Below are 17953 nucleotides of genomic sequence, written 5' to 3'. Positions count from 1 at the left end.
AAAGCAAGTAAGCTCCTGCCCTTTAAGGAGTGGTGGTAGGGGTCAACACTTATACAAGTAAGTAAATAAAAAGGACAGACACAGAAATAAAATGTTTTTTGAGGTGGGGGATATGAGGCATCATCAAGGGAGTGATGTACTCTCCACAGCAGGGGCAAGTTTCTATCTCTTAGAGATGACATTTAACTTTGTCCTTTGCTTTCTACTGATCTCAGAAGCCAATCACTCAAATACAGATGACTTGATGAAGGTTAACTTGATCTCATCATGAATCAGTTTTTCCATCCATAAAGTAGGCACTTAGATTCTTATCTCAGCTTGTACAATGGTTGGAGTGAACAAATAAAACAAGATCTGAATAAAAAGCCACAGCAACCTGAAAGAAAGGTAATCTATATAGCCAGTGTATCATAAACAAAATTTCCTACCTGGGCTCCTACTTTGAACAAAAGATTTTCTGTTCCAGTTGCAGTCCTGTCTTCAGGAAGCAAATGACTATATACAGGTTCTGGTTCAGTGATGAAGGGTTCTCCCTCTGAAGCCTCGCTATGGTGTTTCTTCCACGCTCCAGCTGCAACAATGTGATCAGGCATAGCCTTCCTATTGGTCAGCTCTTCTTCTTCCCCCGGTGGGAAACATTTTCCTCCCCTGGCATCTACAAAATGTTGCAAGCTGCCCAGAGCCATGGAGCAATCTGTCTCTAGTTCCTGGCTGTTCCAACTTCCATGGGGCTTCACATTCCCATCCAGCACTGTCTCTGCTTCAGTCTCACTCTCTGCCAAAGTCTTTTCTTCACTGAGTGCCATTGAGGAGAGACTTCTTCTCCCTAGATCAGGGCCCATTGGCTTTTAGCTCCCTAAAGGAAAAAGGAAAAAAGTAATTATTTTTCTTATAATTCAATGTACCTTCTCTTTCCACCTATCACAGAATTTAACTAAAGAAGAAAAAAACTCTAAAGCCATAAGCATTACTTGCAAAAGGAACTTGGGAATCTGAAGTCACAACTTCCTCTTGCACCAAATCCTTCCAAAGTAGCTTGCGAAAACAGCATTCTGTTACCTGCACTTAGAGTAGTTAGTATAAGTTCCAGCATAAGGTGCAGACTCCGCAGACTCCATAAATGGAGCCAAATGAAATAAACCTCGAGACCTATTGTGATCACAGTCAGGATTCTGATCTTCTACAACAGATTTTTATTCACACTTCCTCTTCCTGCTCTAACTGGGGAAGAGAAGAAGGGTCCCTCCAGCACTGCTAGCTCTTCTGTTGTGACTACCAGTTCTCGTTGGCAGTCCTGCAATACTACAAGTTGGGGCACGCCTAGACCACAAACCATGCTTCCCAAAACACCTGAGAAGTCATCTAGGCAATAAGGGCAAACTTTTCATGCTGCTAAGGACAGCAACTCTAACCAGTATTTACCACAGAGGTCAGAAACATTTGTATTTGCTATGAAGCCCAAGACACCCAATTGTGGGAAAAAAATCATTCCTCATTAATTTGTTGTTGATTATTTGCTAATCAGTTTCCCCATAGCCCAAAACTACAAAATATAAATGTGGATTTTCACTGTTAATATTTTCAGAGTAGGGAATAAGTAGAACTAGGGACATTAGGGAAATATTGGCGATATGAAAAAAGGAAAGGAGGAAGGGGGAATAAGCATATATTAAGCTCCTACTATGTGCCAAAGCACTGTGCTAAGCACTTTATAAATATTATCTCATTGAATCCTTATGATAACCCTGTGAAGTAGGTGATATTATTTTCCCCATTCTGCAACTGAGAACATTGAGGCAAAGAGAGGGTTAAGTTCCTTCTCTAGAGTCATATAACCAGAAAGTGTCAGAGGCTAGATTTGAATTCAAGTCTTTCCAGATTTCAGACATAGCAATCAACCAACTGTTCACTTAGCTGCCTTTTAACATAATGAACAAATTGTTTTACAGAATGAGATTAGAAAACAAAATCATCAAAGGCAAGTTAGCTCTTAAAAAGACCTGAAAAACTGGTAGTAGTTAAAGAGGAAATTTTTTTTAGTCAGTCAGAAAGTATTAATAATTTCAAAAGTTTTTGTTTCAAGGTTAATTATATTTAAAAGCAACATAAAAGGCTAGGAAGGGAAAGTATCAGATAGAAGCAAGTGTAATCATAAAAAGTGCTTGAGAAAGCAGACAAGTATAGGAGACAAAAGTAGACAAATTTTCATAAATTTTTCATCATGTAGTATTTTAGAATATTACAGCAAAAGACAATTTCCATGTTATAGTTCCATAACTATGGGGATAAAGAGTTATAAGTTTTTCTGTACTTTTCTCATTAATTAGAGCACAGATTACCTGGGGCCTATGAATCTGATTTGAAAACTATTTCAATAAAATTAGCTGCCTTTTATTTTGTACATTTAAAAAAAATTTTTTTTTGGGGGGGCATAAGCTTTACCTCATTGCCAGGAATTTATGATACATAAAAAAAGATCAAGAACTTCCCTAAAATAGATGAAATTAAATTGAGGGCTTTATGCAGGAATCATTCCCTACTTCTGTTTTAGAAGCAAACCTATCTTATTTCAACTCTATAAAATCTCTCATGTCTCCTGGTAGGGAGAATTATATAGTAGACAGACACTTGGGACTTGGGAGTCACATGACTTAGTTCAAATTCTGAACCTGCCACTTACCTGTGTGACCTTGCACCAATGAACTAATTTCTCTGAGCGGTTCATTTGTAAAATAAAAGGCCAGATTAGATTACTTCTAAACTCTTATCCAATTTGAGATGTATAACAAAAGGGTGACAGAAGCCAGGATTGGGCACATTTTAATCTGCATTCTGAAGCAAATATAATTTTTCTAATCACTAATTACAAGAGGACCTTCGAGACCCTGACCACCTACTTCCCTGTAACTTGGACAAGTCACTTAAACTTTCCTTTATGTGAAATGAGTGATCTGGACCACAGGACTTCTTAAGATCTTTCTAGCTCTAAATCGTTGATCCTGACATATCTGCTTGTTAACCCTCTACACTTATTTCATCCCATCACATTCTCCTTTCTTCCACAAAGGTAGCATTTATTGTATTAAAAAAAGTTATTTTCTTTGGGCTGAGTCTGACAATCTAAAACAGAGCCTCTATCCTATTTTTTAAAAGGAATGCAGTATGACCACTTTTATATATATACAATAGCTTCAGATCCTTGGGGTCCGAGGGAGGAGAGGAGGTCAAGGCCATCAGAGGGCCGGCAGGACCTCCCAAGGTCACAGAGAGTAGCAGGAAGGCCAAGGCCTGGACAATAAGCCGGGGCTCCAGACCACGGCGTCACAACAGTAAGTAAAGCTTCTCAGCTAGGTACCCAGATGATACAAGTGCCTGACAAAGCATTTTCCCAGACAGTCTCACTCTCACAACAGTAAGAGGAGAGGACATTAGACTCTACATGAATAATGAATGCAGTCCCATGGTCAACCTATTAGGAATCCTTACAAAACCAAATCTGTCTCCCCTCTCCAGTCTAAAACCAGCTATAATTCAGAGATTTTTCAAGACATCCTAGTAAACTTAACTTGATTACTACCTTTCTTGTAAAAATCCAAATCTGCAGCAACTGAGAGGAGCTCTGTCCTCACCCGACAATGAGAAGCCAGACAGCCCCGTCTGCTCTTAGTGCACAGTAAAAATATGTACACACACATTACCCGTCTGATGATTCTAACTTGGCCAAGAATGGCTGGCTATCTGGTGTCTGAGGCAGCCCAGCTCTATGGTCCCTAACAGACTGTGTACATCACCTCTGTACAGAGCCGAGAGAAGGTGCTGAATGGGGTTAACAAACCTGGCATCAGTTAGGGGAGAGCTCCCTTCTATAAAAATAAGAGTGATTTCAGTATTTCAATGAACATCCTGGTTCAGTTTACTTTTTTTTTTAAATTAAAGTTTTTTATTTTCAGAACATTTGCATGGATAATTTTTATATAAAATATATAAAATTGTATTTATTTATATAAAATTTTATATAATTATCTTGCTGCATAAGAAAAAATTGATCAAAAAGGGAAAAAATGAGAAAGAAAACAAAATGCAAGCAAACAACAACAAAAAGAGTGAAAATTCTGTGTGTGATCACACTCAATTCCCACAGAGTTCTCTCTGGGTATAGTTGGCTCTCTTTATCACAAGATCATTAAAATGACTTTACTTAGAACAAATTCCTGAACAACATATCAATTATATGAAATGAAGCAGAGGGTCCCTTACATATATAATTCTACAGGCTTATGAAAACTTGAATATCCAGGGACAGCTCCCCAGAAGAATCACAGCTCTACCTTAGGCTGCCTGTGTAACCCTGAGCACTTCAACTTCAGTTTCCTCCTTTGTAAAAAGACTAGATGACTAGAATTAAGGTTTTCAGCTCTAGTTCTATGATGTCAAGTCATATCAATTCTGTGATTTTTGAGAATAAAAAAGGCTCACATTTATAAACTTGCTGTTGTTTGGTTGTGTCTGGTTCTTTGTGAACCCATAAGGGTTTTCATGGCAGAGATGCTAAAGTGATTTGTCATTTCCTTCTCCAGTGAATTAAGCAAACAGGATTTAAATAACACCCCCAGAGTCACACAGTTAGTGATTTTCTGAGGGTGAATTTGAACTCAACTCTTCCTGCCACCAGGCCCAGGGCTCTATCTACAATGTCATCTATCTGTTTTAAAAAGCTTTCTTCACAAGGGTCCCATGAACTAGGCAGTATAATTATTATTATATACATTTTATAGAAAATGCAACTGTGGCTGCCAGTGATCAACTAGCTGGTAAGCATTAAGGTCAGAACTCAATTATGCAACAATGACAGCCAATTGGCTGAAGTACTAAGTGCTATGAAAATGCAGAGTACTTAACCACAGAGAGACCACCCTACCTTAGGAAAGACCCTCCAGGCAAGCACAGGAAAAAGCCAAAAAAAAAAAAAAAAAAAAAAAAAAAAAAAGCCTGGGTGTGGTAGGTTGCATGAAAAGTTTTGGAAGAATGAGATTTATGAAAGAGAGGAACTTTAAAATGGAAGTTGGATCTGGTAATAAGAGAGAGTATGAAAAAGAGGTGGGGTTATAAAGACTAGAAGCCAAGAAAAGGAAAGCAGTCAAACATGAGAGAAGCCTGGTCGAGGAGGGAGGAAGGAGGCGGAGCTGGAGAGCCAGAACAGGCAGCTAAATACACCCATCTCAGCAGCTGTTTTCTGCACTCCCCAAGGGCAGCCTAGGCCTAACCTCTATATCAGGTTTCCCAGACACGGGAAAAGTCAGTATACACAACTTCCCAAACATTTCCTAAGTGAAGTCAAGCTAAGCAGCCATCCAGGCCAGCATTCTGTATTTGGAACTCTGTGCAAGGGGCTCTCAAAGTGTGTCCCCTTGGATCGAGCACTACTGCTGCTAAGTTTATTGTATCCCAAAGAGATCATTAAAAGGGGAAAAGACCAACATGTACAAGAAGGCTTGTAGCAGCTCTTCTTGTGGTGGCAAAGAACTGGAAATTGAGGGGATGCCCATCAGCTGGGGAATGGCTAAACAAGCTGTGGTGTACAAATGTAATGGTGCTAGGAGAAATGATGGGCAGACAAATGTCAAAAAACAAACAACAAAAAAAACCTGGAAAGACTTACATGAACTGATACTGAGTGAAGGGAGCAGAACCAGGAGATCACAGCAATATCAATTATGACAGACTTGGCTCTTTTCAGCAATGCAATGATCCAAGACCATTCTAAGGGACTCATAATGGAAAATGGTGACCATATCCAGGAAAAGAACTATGGAGTCTGAATACAGATGGAAGCATACTATTTTCATTTTTTTATTTTTTATTTTTCATGGTTTTCCCATTTGTTTTGATTCTTCTTTCACAAAATGCCTAATGTGGAAATATGTTTAATGATTGTTCATGTATAACCTACATCAGATTACTTGCTGTCTTGGGAAATGGAGGAAGGGGAAAAAAAAACTTGGAGTTCACAATCTAAACAAAGATGATGTTGAAAATGATCTTTATATGTAATTGAAAAAAATACTATATTAAGTAAAAAGAAAAAAGTAATCATCAAGGGCCACTCTGAAGGGAAAAATAATCCACAAAAGAAATGTCTTAGGAAATATATGGAAGAACAAAGAAATCCAGGAAGTCATATCACAATGTAGTTTCATTCCAAGAAAAGAAAAAGAAAAGGGTCGATGCTCACTGTTACAGAACACTTAAAGCAAAAAAGTATAAGGAAATGCTAAAAAGAAGTGAGAGAATAAAGTAACTACATTAAGGATAGATTAAGAAAGAGGAATGGCATTTCGGTTCTATCTTGTAATAGATATATTTTATATCAGGAAACATCCTGAGAACTGTCACCTGAAAGAAAATCCAAAACTTTCAAAAATCAGAAAAAAGAGGAAAAAGTTCTTCCTTGATTTTTTTAGGGAGAAGGGAAGGAATTAATGAAAATTGGTGAGACTTGTTATGGCTAGGTTTTTTTAAATTCTCATTTTTAAAATGTTAAATATTTTTATTTTCCCAAATTACATATAAAATAATTTTTTACATTTGCTTTAAAACTTTCAGTTCCAGATTCTCTCCCTTCCTCCTTATGCAGACCTCTTTAAGAAGGCATATGTAGAGTTATGCAAAAACATTTCCATAAGTCATATTATGAAAGAACAAACAGATCCCCCCCCCCCCACAAAGAAAAAACCTTCAATAAAAATAGAGTAAATGTTTCAATTCATATTCAGATACAATCAATTCTTTCTATGGGTATGAATAGCATTAAAAAAAATTCTAAATCCTTCAGAGTAGTCATGGATCTTTGTATTGCTGGGAATAGCAAAATCATTCACAGCTGATCATCACACACTGTTATTACTTGTACCCAATATATTTCATTTTACTTGAGTTCATGGAGGACTTTCCAGGTTTCTCTGAGAGCATCCTGTTTATCATTTCCCATAGATATCTAATCTTCAATCATAATCACATGTGGTTCTTGCTTTATGAAGTTCAGGTCTTGGCTTTTTTTTTTTTTTTTTTAAATAAATACCAGTAGTTATATCTCCTCTTCTTGCTAGCTAGAGCTATTTCTGAAGTCCCTGCTTAGCAAAAGGTATTTTCCCCTTTGAAGGTAATGTGTAGTAGAGAGTTGAACATCTGGAAACCAAACTCCAGCTTTCTAGGAACCAGTGAGGCATTAAATAAGTCTTAATCTCAGCTCTCTTATATTTAAAATAGGGATAGTGGTTTTTGTACCTAATGCACTGAAGATTTTTAAAGAATATATTTTGTAAATCTTAAAGAATTATAGAAACATGCATTATTATTATTGGTCTGAGGGGTAGGGCTGAGGGCAGTGTCTCAAGAATTCAGAGAAGCAGAGTATTTACTGTTTAACTACCTATATTCAGTCTCCCTTTCCACTCTGCTGATTCCAACTACAAGAACACCCTAAATGAATGACTTTCACTCTTAAGGAGGCGGGGAGGAGGAAAGGGAAGGCTAGTCTGCAAACTAGTCAATGTAAGGCTTTCAAATGTCCATGAAAGATATGCAGCTGCCACAAGGACAAAAGAACTTGGGTGAATAATCCCCCTACTCTCCAGTTTCTCTTGCCACTTCAGCTGCATGCTGATGAGCATAGTAACAAAGCTTAAAACATTCATGCTATAGATCACGCCAAATAGATCTAACTTGTTCTCAATATAAAGGGAGAAAAATGTTACCTGCAATTACAAAAATCTCAACAATAAGAAACATCTTCCCCAAAGTAAGATATTCTCTACATCCCAGAGGTAAGTCAAACCTGACTCTTGCAGCTACATTACTAAAACAGATCCCGACTAGTGAAAAGTAAATGTGCCTAATGCAAAATCAGATACCAAGTTTCCAAAGAGGTTTATTTGGCTAGGGACAATGTCGCCTTTTAACAGCTCTGTGGCAGATTTCTACCATGGCTAGATAAGAACTTGCTTTGAGGCAAAACTGCTCAAGTTCTGTTATTTATAGTAGAAAAAGAGAGAAAAAATTCATCTGTAAGACTGGCTCCTGTATGAGGTAACAAAATAATTTGTAACAGATTATAACATCTGGGGCAGGTCCAGTCCCCTCCTCCCCACTCTCCATGACTTTTTCAGCTTATTCCTTTTCAAATTTCAAAATCTAGCTCTTCAAAAAGCTTATTTAGTTAAAAACAAAACAAAACTGGAAGTGAGATAATATCCTCTCTTGTACCTTGCACCTTTTATCTTCCAAGGCAGCAACTACCAGATTGTGCTGCTTAGATACCATTTTTCTAGAACAGCAAAAATCTTTCCCATTTTTTCTGTTGTAAGAGATTTGACTTTTCTCCTCCATGAAGGCTAATTTAAGAGGAGAAAATAAAAGTCCTTTCCAAAGAAACTATCACTTTCCATCACATATAGAATGTTAGAAATGAAAGAGTCCAATCCCCTCACTTTACAGAGGAGAGAACTGACCTTCTAAAAAACAGGAAAACTTTCCAATGTCCCACAGCTAATGAATGCCACACTGAAATCTCTGTCTTCTCATCCCTCATTGTTCAATGCTCTCTCCAAAACTAAGCCACCAAAACATTTCCCTCATGTTAGGAGGTGGAGGGTCACAAATTTAAATTTTTATTGATGCCTTTTAAAAATTGGGATTCATACCACCTTCATTTCTAAATGCAGACTTTTCACTTTACCTAAATTCACATTATGCAAATTTGACTTTAAAAAATTCTGAAAGAAATCCACATTCCTGTTCTTATTTTAAAATCATACAGAATTTTATAATATGCGAGTGTCAGGAGAGCCTACTAGTGAAGATATTGAAATAAGAGGCTCCAGAGTTTCTGCAAAAAAGAGATGAATGAAAATCCCTACTTGCCAGAGTAAATCTTTAATGCTGATGAAACTAGGCTATTTTATCTCGAACCTACATCCCAGCAGAAGAAAACACAAATGTCAGGGTACAAAGCTTAGAAAAATACTCTTCTGCTGGAAACGAATGCATATGAGACTTGCAAATTAAAGCCTGTTTTTGTGGCTATTCTGAAAATCCCAGAGCATTGAAAGGAATTAGCAAGGCAACACTTGCTTGTCATTTGTTCAACCATGTCCTGAGTTCTTCATGACTCCATGGACTACATATCACACCAAGCTATTCTATATTCTACTACTTCCCATGTCTGTCCAAGCTCATGTTCATTGCCTTCATGACACTATCCATCTCATCCTCTGCTTATTCCCCTTTCTCCTTTTGCCTTCAATCTTTCCTAATATCAGTTCCTCCCCCCCCCCCAACAAGTCAAAGTATTGGTCAAAGTATTTAAGCATCAGCTTTAGTTTTCTCCTTCCAATGAAAAGTATGAATTAATTTCTTTAAGTAGTGACTGAAGTGATCTACTTGTGCCTTATTTCCTGCTGCTTTATTCCAGAAATTGAGAAATTTTTAATGATAATGCCATTCCTTTCAAGATTCAACTTATTTTGGATAATGCCCCAGGTCACCCTCTCCATCCAGATGGCTTTAAAGAAAATGCAAAAAGGGGTTTACCTTCTCCCAAACACTACTTCATTATTACTACTATCAGGGAGTGATTGTGAATTTCAAGGTAGCACTTCATATGCCCAGCCAGTTGCAGCTTTGGATCTAAAGACTTGACATTGAGAGATTTCTTGAATTTGAATCTTTTTCTTGAATTCTAATATTTATCATGCAATCCATAATATTGCTAAGGCATAGGAAAATTTAACAGAAATATGTACAAAGAGAACAGAAAAAAAAGTGCGCCCACACTTTGGTTTTCATGAATTTAGCAAAGATCATGTTTAAAGAAGACTGAAAAATTAGCACAAGAATTGGAGCTAGAAATAGATGAAAATGATTTGGAGGAATTGATTGAGTCTGAAAAGAGAACCATTGAATGAGGATCCCATAGAGCTGCTCGTGGCAAAGGTTATAAAAGAAAAAGCAGAGGAAGTTGAGGTCAAACCAAAAGGAATTTACAATGAAACAGTTGGTAGAAACATTTCATCATTTGAGTGAATTTTTTCTTCTATTAAAAAGATAGATCCAAATACTTCAGGATTTTTAAAAGTTCAAAAACTAATAGAGGTTAATTTTCTTTTCTATCATCAGATTCAGGAAGGGAGAAGCCACTGCACAAACACCTCTCCATAGCTTCATTTTAAAAAAAGTTGTGTACAACTAAATACTAGTGACAAAGGCTAGGTGCAATGGGTAGGGGCAAGGTACTGCACACCTCTGTTAACTTCACAGTACTGGGCATACTTTTATCATTAATTTTACCTTTAATTTCATAATTCTGTTTATTGTAATGGTACAGTATTTAATGCCTGCATTACAGCACTTTTTATGACTTGCATAAAGGTATTATTTTGTGTATGCCTTTGTTATATAAGCTAAGTTAAAATATGTAAATAGGGGCAAATTTGTACTATGTAAAAATCATTTTACTGCTTCGTGACCTAGAGGTCTAAGGAATGGTCTACTTATGTAAAGAAAGAACTGTCTATATTCTTTCCCCAATTCCTTGTAATAATTAGTAGAAAAGGTGGGGCAGAAAATAGTTCAGCAAAACCAGTACTTCAATCCTGTCTATGTTATATGCAATATTTCACATCCATCATCCCAAATCTCAGCAGATTACTTATTAACATTCCAATGAGAATTACCCCTACCAGCTGTGTTTTTTGGTAACTCGAGGTTTCATTAGGAAGCTCTAGATTAAGAATATATCAAATCCTATGCTGCAATGCATTTAATAATAGTAGTTGAGGCCCTGCACACATGAGATTATTTCTGGGAAAAACTTCATCATGTAAAAGAAAATGAATGAAAGAGTTTAAGACTTTTAAAAATTGGGATAGCTAGAAAAAAGGAGATAAAGACTGGAGAGAAGATTATACAGTATTGTTCAGTTAATTCCCCAAAGTAGTCAAAAGATATAAACAAACTTTAAAACACACACACACACACACACACACACACACACACACACACACACACCTGCACAGTATTAAAAATCACATGAAAAAATGCTCCACATCAGTAATACTAAGAGAAATGCAAATTAAAACAACCCTGTAGGTTTACCTCACACCAGAAAATTGGCAAAAATGACAAAAAATAGCAATAATAGGCATACTAATACATGTAGTGGAGATATAAACTAGTATACTACCATTTTAGAAAGCAATTTGGAATTATGCAAGTAATATGACTAAAATATCCATAACTTTTGACCCTATCACTGCATTATTGGGCTTATACCTCCACGAATTTATTTACAGGAAGATGGGATGGTTCTCTGAAAAAGGAAGAGAGATATTGGGGAAAACAATGATGATGTTAAAAAAAAAAAAAAAAACAACCCAAATCAATAAAATTTACTTAAAAAAATGTTCAGTTAATTTAGCTGGAGAGAATTTTCTTATACCCATTTTAATTAGTGAGACATCTGGTTTACTGACAAGAGCTTAGGATTTAAAAACAAAATCTTTGTGCCTCAGTTTCTTAGCTGTAATTTGAAAGGGTTAGTTAGATATATGACCTCTCTTCCAATCTTAAAAGTCTATGATTTCAATCCACAATTCTTTCTTTCCTTCTCCCAATAAACTGAATCAAGTAGTCTGAAGAGGCTAGAAGTGGAGGAAAGGGAGCTAGATGAGAATTAGGGAGAATAGCAGGAAATGAAAAACATGATTTCACTCTTTCCTCTAATTTACTATTCAGTTAGAGGAAAATGGGCCAGTTATTTTATCACTTTATCATCACACTTATTCAGACTCCAAACCACCACAAAATACATGAAATCCTTAGCTCTAAGAAACAATCTATTTGTGGTCTATGACCATATAAAATTTGTAATCTAAATCTCTTACCTCCTACTCAATTTATTTAGCAAGTAATTTCCTCCTATGTTCTAAAATTGTAGTCTACAGTATGTGTTGGGGCTTTTTTTTTTTTTTAAACTTCCACCCAATCCCAAGTTATTATCTAAACTTTTATAAATTGTTATTACCTCACCACTAACTGAAACTGGCCTATTTCCTTTATTTATTTTTTTAATTACATACAATATGCTTGCTGCTTAACTGAAACCAGCCTAGTAACTTTCTTTATCAAAGGTTTTGTATTTTCCTGTCCTCTATCTGATCTGGTGATGAGAGTTTGCGGTAAACATTTTCTATTATCTGAGGCTGTTACAGTCAAGTTCAGAAGAATGCTAACAATAAAAAAAATTCATTTTTTTTCCTATTGCTTGACAAGCCTTCATGATGGCTGATTTTCAAAATAATTATTTGGAACTAGAGCAAGCAGAAAAGCCTCACTCCCATCCGGGATATCAGGCCCCTAAAGAACAAAAACCGGAAAAAAAGAGCCTGGAGCTTCAGAACAATCCAAAAAGGAAATTGAGTTCCACCAATCACAGTGTGTAGTCAAGTTGCTGTTCAGAAAGGGTCAACAGATGTACTACCACCTCTCACCTGGGAGATTCGCACTTTTAAAAAAAAATTTCTATCCTTTCCAAGGCATCAAGGTATGATTCGGCATTACTCATCACGAGATTAAAAAGATAGGTAAATGACACACAGACAGATAGAAATGGAGTAAGATAGATGGAAGGATGGATGAATGAATGAATGAAATAGACAGGTAGAGATAGGTGGGTAAAGATATAGGAAGGTAGACAGGTGACAGAAAACAGATGATAGAAACAGAAAGATAGGGATATAGGGAAGTGTATTTAGGTGGTAAAGATTTGGATAGATGGTTAGTGATACAGAATAAATAGGCAGGTAGAGACATGATAAAAATAGGAAATAGAAATACAAAAACAAAAACATTCAAATAAATAGCTGGAGATAAAGAGTTAAGGAGAGACAACTATAAATAAATAATAAAGATAGGAGAAAGAAACAAAGATGACAGACAGCGACAGACGGATAGAGGTGGAAATAAAGCATTAAGTGCTAACTCTTTAATGCCCGCCTTAGCCCCGACCTCCCTCGGCCCCCTCTCCACAACACGCATGCACGCGCGCGCGCGTACACAAACACATACACACACACAGAGCCTGTTGATACACACACTCAGATCCACCCTCTGCGTGTTTTATTCTTCAGAGTCCAGCCCCTCTCGCTGGCCCGAGACCCCTGAACGTACAATCCACACGTGCGCGCTCTCTCCAAGTGAATAGAACAACCACCTGCAAAATGGAGGAAAGACAAACAGGGGGAAGTGCACCCTAAGAGGACGCCGCACATGCCTACGCTCTCATGGCCCAACTCCAGAAAAGGCCGCACAACAGACGGCCGCCGGGCCGGGGACAGAAGGGGGCCTGGCTGAGGGCTCGGCCTCCGCCTAGAGGAGGGCGGGGTGGCCCTGCCAGGGCTCGGCGTGAGCCGCGTCCGCTCCCAGCTCAGTACACGCACAACCTCACGGGTCCTACCGGCCGCCTCCAGGAATCCGCAGTCCTGCCGCAGCGCCAATTCCACACGGCCTGGGGTCCCGATGCCCCAAGATGAGGCAGAGAGAGGGGGAGGGGGCTAGCGGGGACTCGCTAACCAGAGGTTCTAGCTGCACGGCCGCCCCATCCCGCTACTCCCCTCCACTTCTCCGCCCCCGCGGCGAAGGCTCCGCCCCGCCAAGCCAAGCCCCACCCCTCAGAAGGAAACCCCCGGATCTGGCGCCAGGCTGATCTTCCTTAGCCAATCGGCTCTCCAGCAATAGGCCTTGGCCAATGGGAAGTTTCGTCTTTTCGAACCGCCCCTTTCTCGGCTTGCTGCTCTGTGGAAGTCGGTTCTTAGTAGTTCTGCGGTTTGAACGCAGCTGTCTGTAACGTACTTTCCTAGGGAGAGGGAAAGGCTGGGGACAGAAGAGCATCGAAAGGAGAAGAGAGGAAACGACCTAACGAGTGCAGTTTAACAGTTTCAAACATTCAATTAGTCATCCTGCTATCCACCCATCCATCCAGCTAGTTACTTAGCAAGCCCTCTTGGGTAAAGCGCGGGCCCTAGAATCTGAACAGATATGAACATAACTGAATTTAAATGTTTTCAGACATCTCCCGTCTTTCACCCGAACTGAGTCTCTCACACTGCTTCATTTTCCTCTTATGCAAAACAGGGTTAATGATAATAAGATAGTAGGGTCCTTGTGAGGAAATAATAAGAGAATATTTGTAATGTGCTTTGCAAACCTTAAAGCACTACATAAATGGTGGCTATTATTTTTCTTGGTACTTTTCGACATGACCCAAATTTATAAAAGATGCAGGGTGTCTCAAAGGTCTTTGTGCAGTTTTAAGCTATTTTTTTTTTTTTTGAGTGGGGACAGAATACTTGAATTGTTAAAAACATCTTTACAAAAGTTCTATAAAATGCTTTATCAGTATGGGAACGAGCCTTCATTCTTAAAGGTTACTCAAGTGAAACATGACTATTATTTTTATTATAGCTTTTTATTGACAACATCTGCATGGGTAATTTTTCAACATTGACCATTGCAATCACTTCTGCTCCAACTTTTCTCTTCCTTCCCTCCACCCCCTTCCCTAGATGGCAGGCAGTCTCAAACATATGAAACATGTTAAAGTATATCTTAAATATAATATATGTGTACATATTTATACAGTTCTCTTGTTGCACAAGAAAAATCGGATTTAGAAAGATAAAAATAACTTGGGAAGAAAAACAAAAATGCAAATAGTTCACACTCATTTCCCAGTATTCTTTCGCTGGGTGTAGCTAGTTCTGTTCATCATTGATCAATTGGAACTGAAATGGATCAATTATGCTAATAGTTTTCCTAATATTGAACCAGCCCTGCATTCCTGGTATAAATCCTACTTAATCATAGTGTATTATCCTGGTGACGATTTTCTGTAATCTTTTTGCTAATATTTTATTTAAGATTTTAGCATCAATATTCATTAGGGAGATTGGTCTATAGTTTTCTTTCTCTGTTTTCAGCCTACCTGGTTTAGGTATCAGTAAGTACCATGTCTGTGTCATAAAAGGAGTTTGGTAGGACTCCTTCAATCCCTACTTTTTCAAATAGTTTATTTAGCACTGGAGTTAATTGTTCTTTAAATGTTTGGTAGAATTTACATGTAAATCCATCTGGTCCTGGGGATTTTTTCTTAGGGAGTTGGTTGATAGTTTGTTCTATTTCTTTTTCTGAGATGGGACTGTTTAGGATATTTACTTCTTCCTCTGTTAGTTTGGGCAAGCTGTATTTTTGGAGGTATTTTTCTATTTCATTTAAGTTGTCGAATTTATTGGCATAAAGTTGGGCAAAGTAACTCCTAATTATTGCTCTAATTTCCTCTTCGTTAGTGGCGAGTTCTCCCTTTTCATTTTTAAGACTAACAATTTGATTTTCCTCTTTCCTTTTTTTAACCAGATTTACTAAGGGTTTGTCTATTTTGTTGGTTTTTTCATAGAACCAACTCTTAGTTTTATTAATTAATTCAATAGTTTTTTTACTTTCAATTTTATTGATCTCTCCTTTTATTTTTAGAATTTCAAGTTTAGATAACCAAACAAACAAAAACCATATGATCATCTCAATAGATGCAGAAAAAGCATTTGATAAAATCCAACATCCATTCCTAATAAAAACACTTGAGAGCATAGGAATAAATGGACTTTTCCTTAAAATAGTCAGGAGCATATATTTAAAACCATCAGTAAGCATCATATGCAATGGGGAAAAACTGGAACCTTTCCCAGTAAGATCTGGAGTGAAGCAAGGTTGCCCACTATCACCATTATTATTTAATATCGTATTAGAAACACTAGCCTCAGCAATAAGAGTTGAGAAAGATATTAAAGGAATTAGAGTAGGCAATGAGGAAACCAAACTATCACTCTTTGCAGATGATACGATGGTATACCTAGAGAACCCCAGAGATTCTACTAAAAAACTATTAGAAATAATTCATAATTTTAGCAAAGTAGCTGGTTACAAAATAAATCCCTATAAATCCTCAGCATTTTTATACATCACCAACAAAACCCAACAGCAAGAGATACAAAGAGAAATTCCATTCAGAATAACTGTTGATACCATAAAATATTTGGGAATCTATCTACCAAAGGAAAGTCAGGAATTATATGAGCAAAATTATAAAAAAATCTCCACACAAATAAAGTCAGACTTAAATAATTGGAAAAATATTAAGTGCTCTTGGATCGGCCGAGTGAACATAATAAAGATGACAATACTCCCTAAACTAATCTATTTATTTAGTGTTATACCAATCAGACTTCCAAGAAAATATTTTAATGATCTAGAAAAAATAACAACAAAATTCATATGGAACAATAAAAAGTCGAGAATCTCAAGGGAATTAATGAAAAAAAATCAAATGAAGGTGGCCTAGCTGTACCTGATCTAAAATTATATTATAAAGCAGCAATCACCAAAACCATTTGGTATTGGCTAAGAAATAGATTAGTGGATCAGTGGAAAAGGTTAGGTTCACAAGACAGAATAGTCAACTATAGCAATCTAGTGTTTGACAAACCCAAAGCCCCTAACTTCTGGGAAAAGAATTCATTATTTGATAAAAATTGCTGGGATGATTGGAAATTAGTATGGCAGAAATTAGGCATGGACCCACACTTAACACCATATACCAAGATAAGATCAAAATGGGTCCATGACCTAGGCATAAAGAATGAGATTATAAATAAATTAGAGGAACATAGAATAGTTTATCTCTCAGACTTGCGGAGGAGAAAGAAATTTGTGACCAAAGATGAACTAAAGACCATTACTGATCACAAAATAGAAAATTTTGATTACATCAAATTAAAAAGCCTTTGTACAAACAAAACTAATACAAACAAGATTAGAAGGGAAGCAACAAACTGGGAAAACATCTTCACAGTTAAAGGTTCTGATAAAGGCCTCATTTACAAAATATATAGAGAACTGACTCAAATTTATAAGAAATCAAGCCATTCTCCAATTGATAAATGGTCAAAGGATATGAACAGACAATTTTCAGATGATGAAATTGAAACTATTACCACTCATATGAAAGAGTGTTCCAAATCATTATTGATCAGAGAAATGCAAATTAAGACAACTCTGAGATACCACTACACACCTGTCAGATTGGCTAAGATGACAGGAAAAAATAATGATGAATATTGGAGGGGATGCGGGAAAACTGGGACACTAATGCATTGTTGGTGGAGTTGTGAACGAATCCAACCATTCTGGAGAGCAATCTGGAATTATGCCCAAAAATTATCAAATTGTGCATATCCTTTGATCCAGCAGTGTTTCTATTGGGCTTATATCCCAAAGAAATACTAAAGAAGGGAAAGGGACCTGTATGTGCCAAAATATTTGTAGCAGCCCTATTTGTAGTGGCTAGAAACTGGAAAATGAATGGATGCCCATCAATTGGAGAATGGCTGGGTAAATTGTGGTATATGAATGTTATGGAATATTATTGTTCTGTAAGAAATGACCAGCAGGATGAATACAGAGAGGACTGGCGAGACTTACATGAACTGATGCTAAGTGAAATGAACCAGGAGATCATTATACACTTTGACAACGATATTGTATGAGGACATATTTTGATGGAAGTGGATTTCTTTGACAAAGAGACCTAACTGAGTTTCAATTGATAAATGACGGACAAAAGCAGCTACACCCAAAGAAAGAACACTGGGAAACAAATGTGAACTATCTGCATTTTTGTTTTTCTTCCCGGGTTATTTATACCTTCTGAATCCAATTCTCCCTATGCAATAAGAGAACTGTTCGGTTCTGCAAACATATATTGTATCTAGGATATACTGCAATATATCCAACATATAAAGGACTGCTTGCCATCTAGGGGAGGGGGTGGAGGGAGGGAGGGGTAAAA

General features: G+C 37.2%; 1 protein-coding gene across 2 annotated transcripts in view; it reads right to left on the bottom strand.

Annotated features, from left to right (window-relative positions):
• CEP68 (centrosomal protein 68) overlaps positions 1–13676 on the bottom strand; it is a 37335-nt gene extending 23659 nt beyond the window's left edge. Inside the window, exons 1-2 of one of the 2 annotated variants that reach the window (XM_051975394.1) lie at positions 13511–13676; positions 429–856 (exon numbers count right to left, since the gene is read on the bottom strand). In XM_051975394.1, coding sequence (XP_051831354.1) covers positions 429–842 — 414 coding nt within the window. In that variant the 5' untranslated portion in view covers positions 843–856; positions 13511–13676. The remainder of the gene's footprint in view (positions 1–428; positions 857–13510) is intronic. The other variant, XM_051975393.1, reaches the window with a different exon arrangement.
• Positions 13677–17953: the final 4277 nt, after the last annotated feature.

This window comes from Antechinus flavipes, chromosome 2, assembly GCF_016432865.1.
Source record: "Antechinus flavipes isolate AdamAnt ecotype Samford, QLD, Australia chromosome 2, AdamAnt_v2, whole genome shotgun sequence".
NCBI classification, from domain to species: domain Eukaryota; kingdom Metazoa; phylum Chordata; class Mammalia; order Dasyuromorphia; family Dasyuridae; genus Antechinus; species Antechinus flavipes.
The sequence above is the reverse complement of the archived record's forward strand: the minus strand, read 5'-3'. Positions and strand labels throughout refer to the sequence as shown.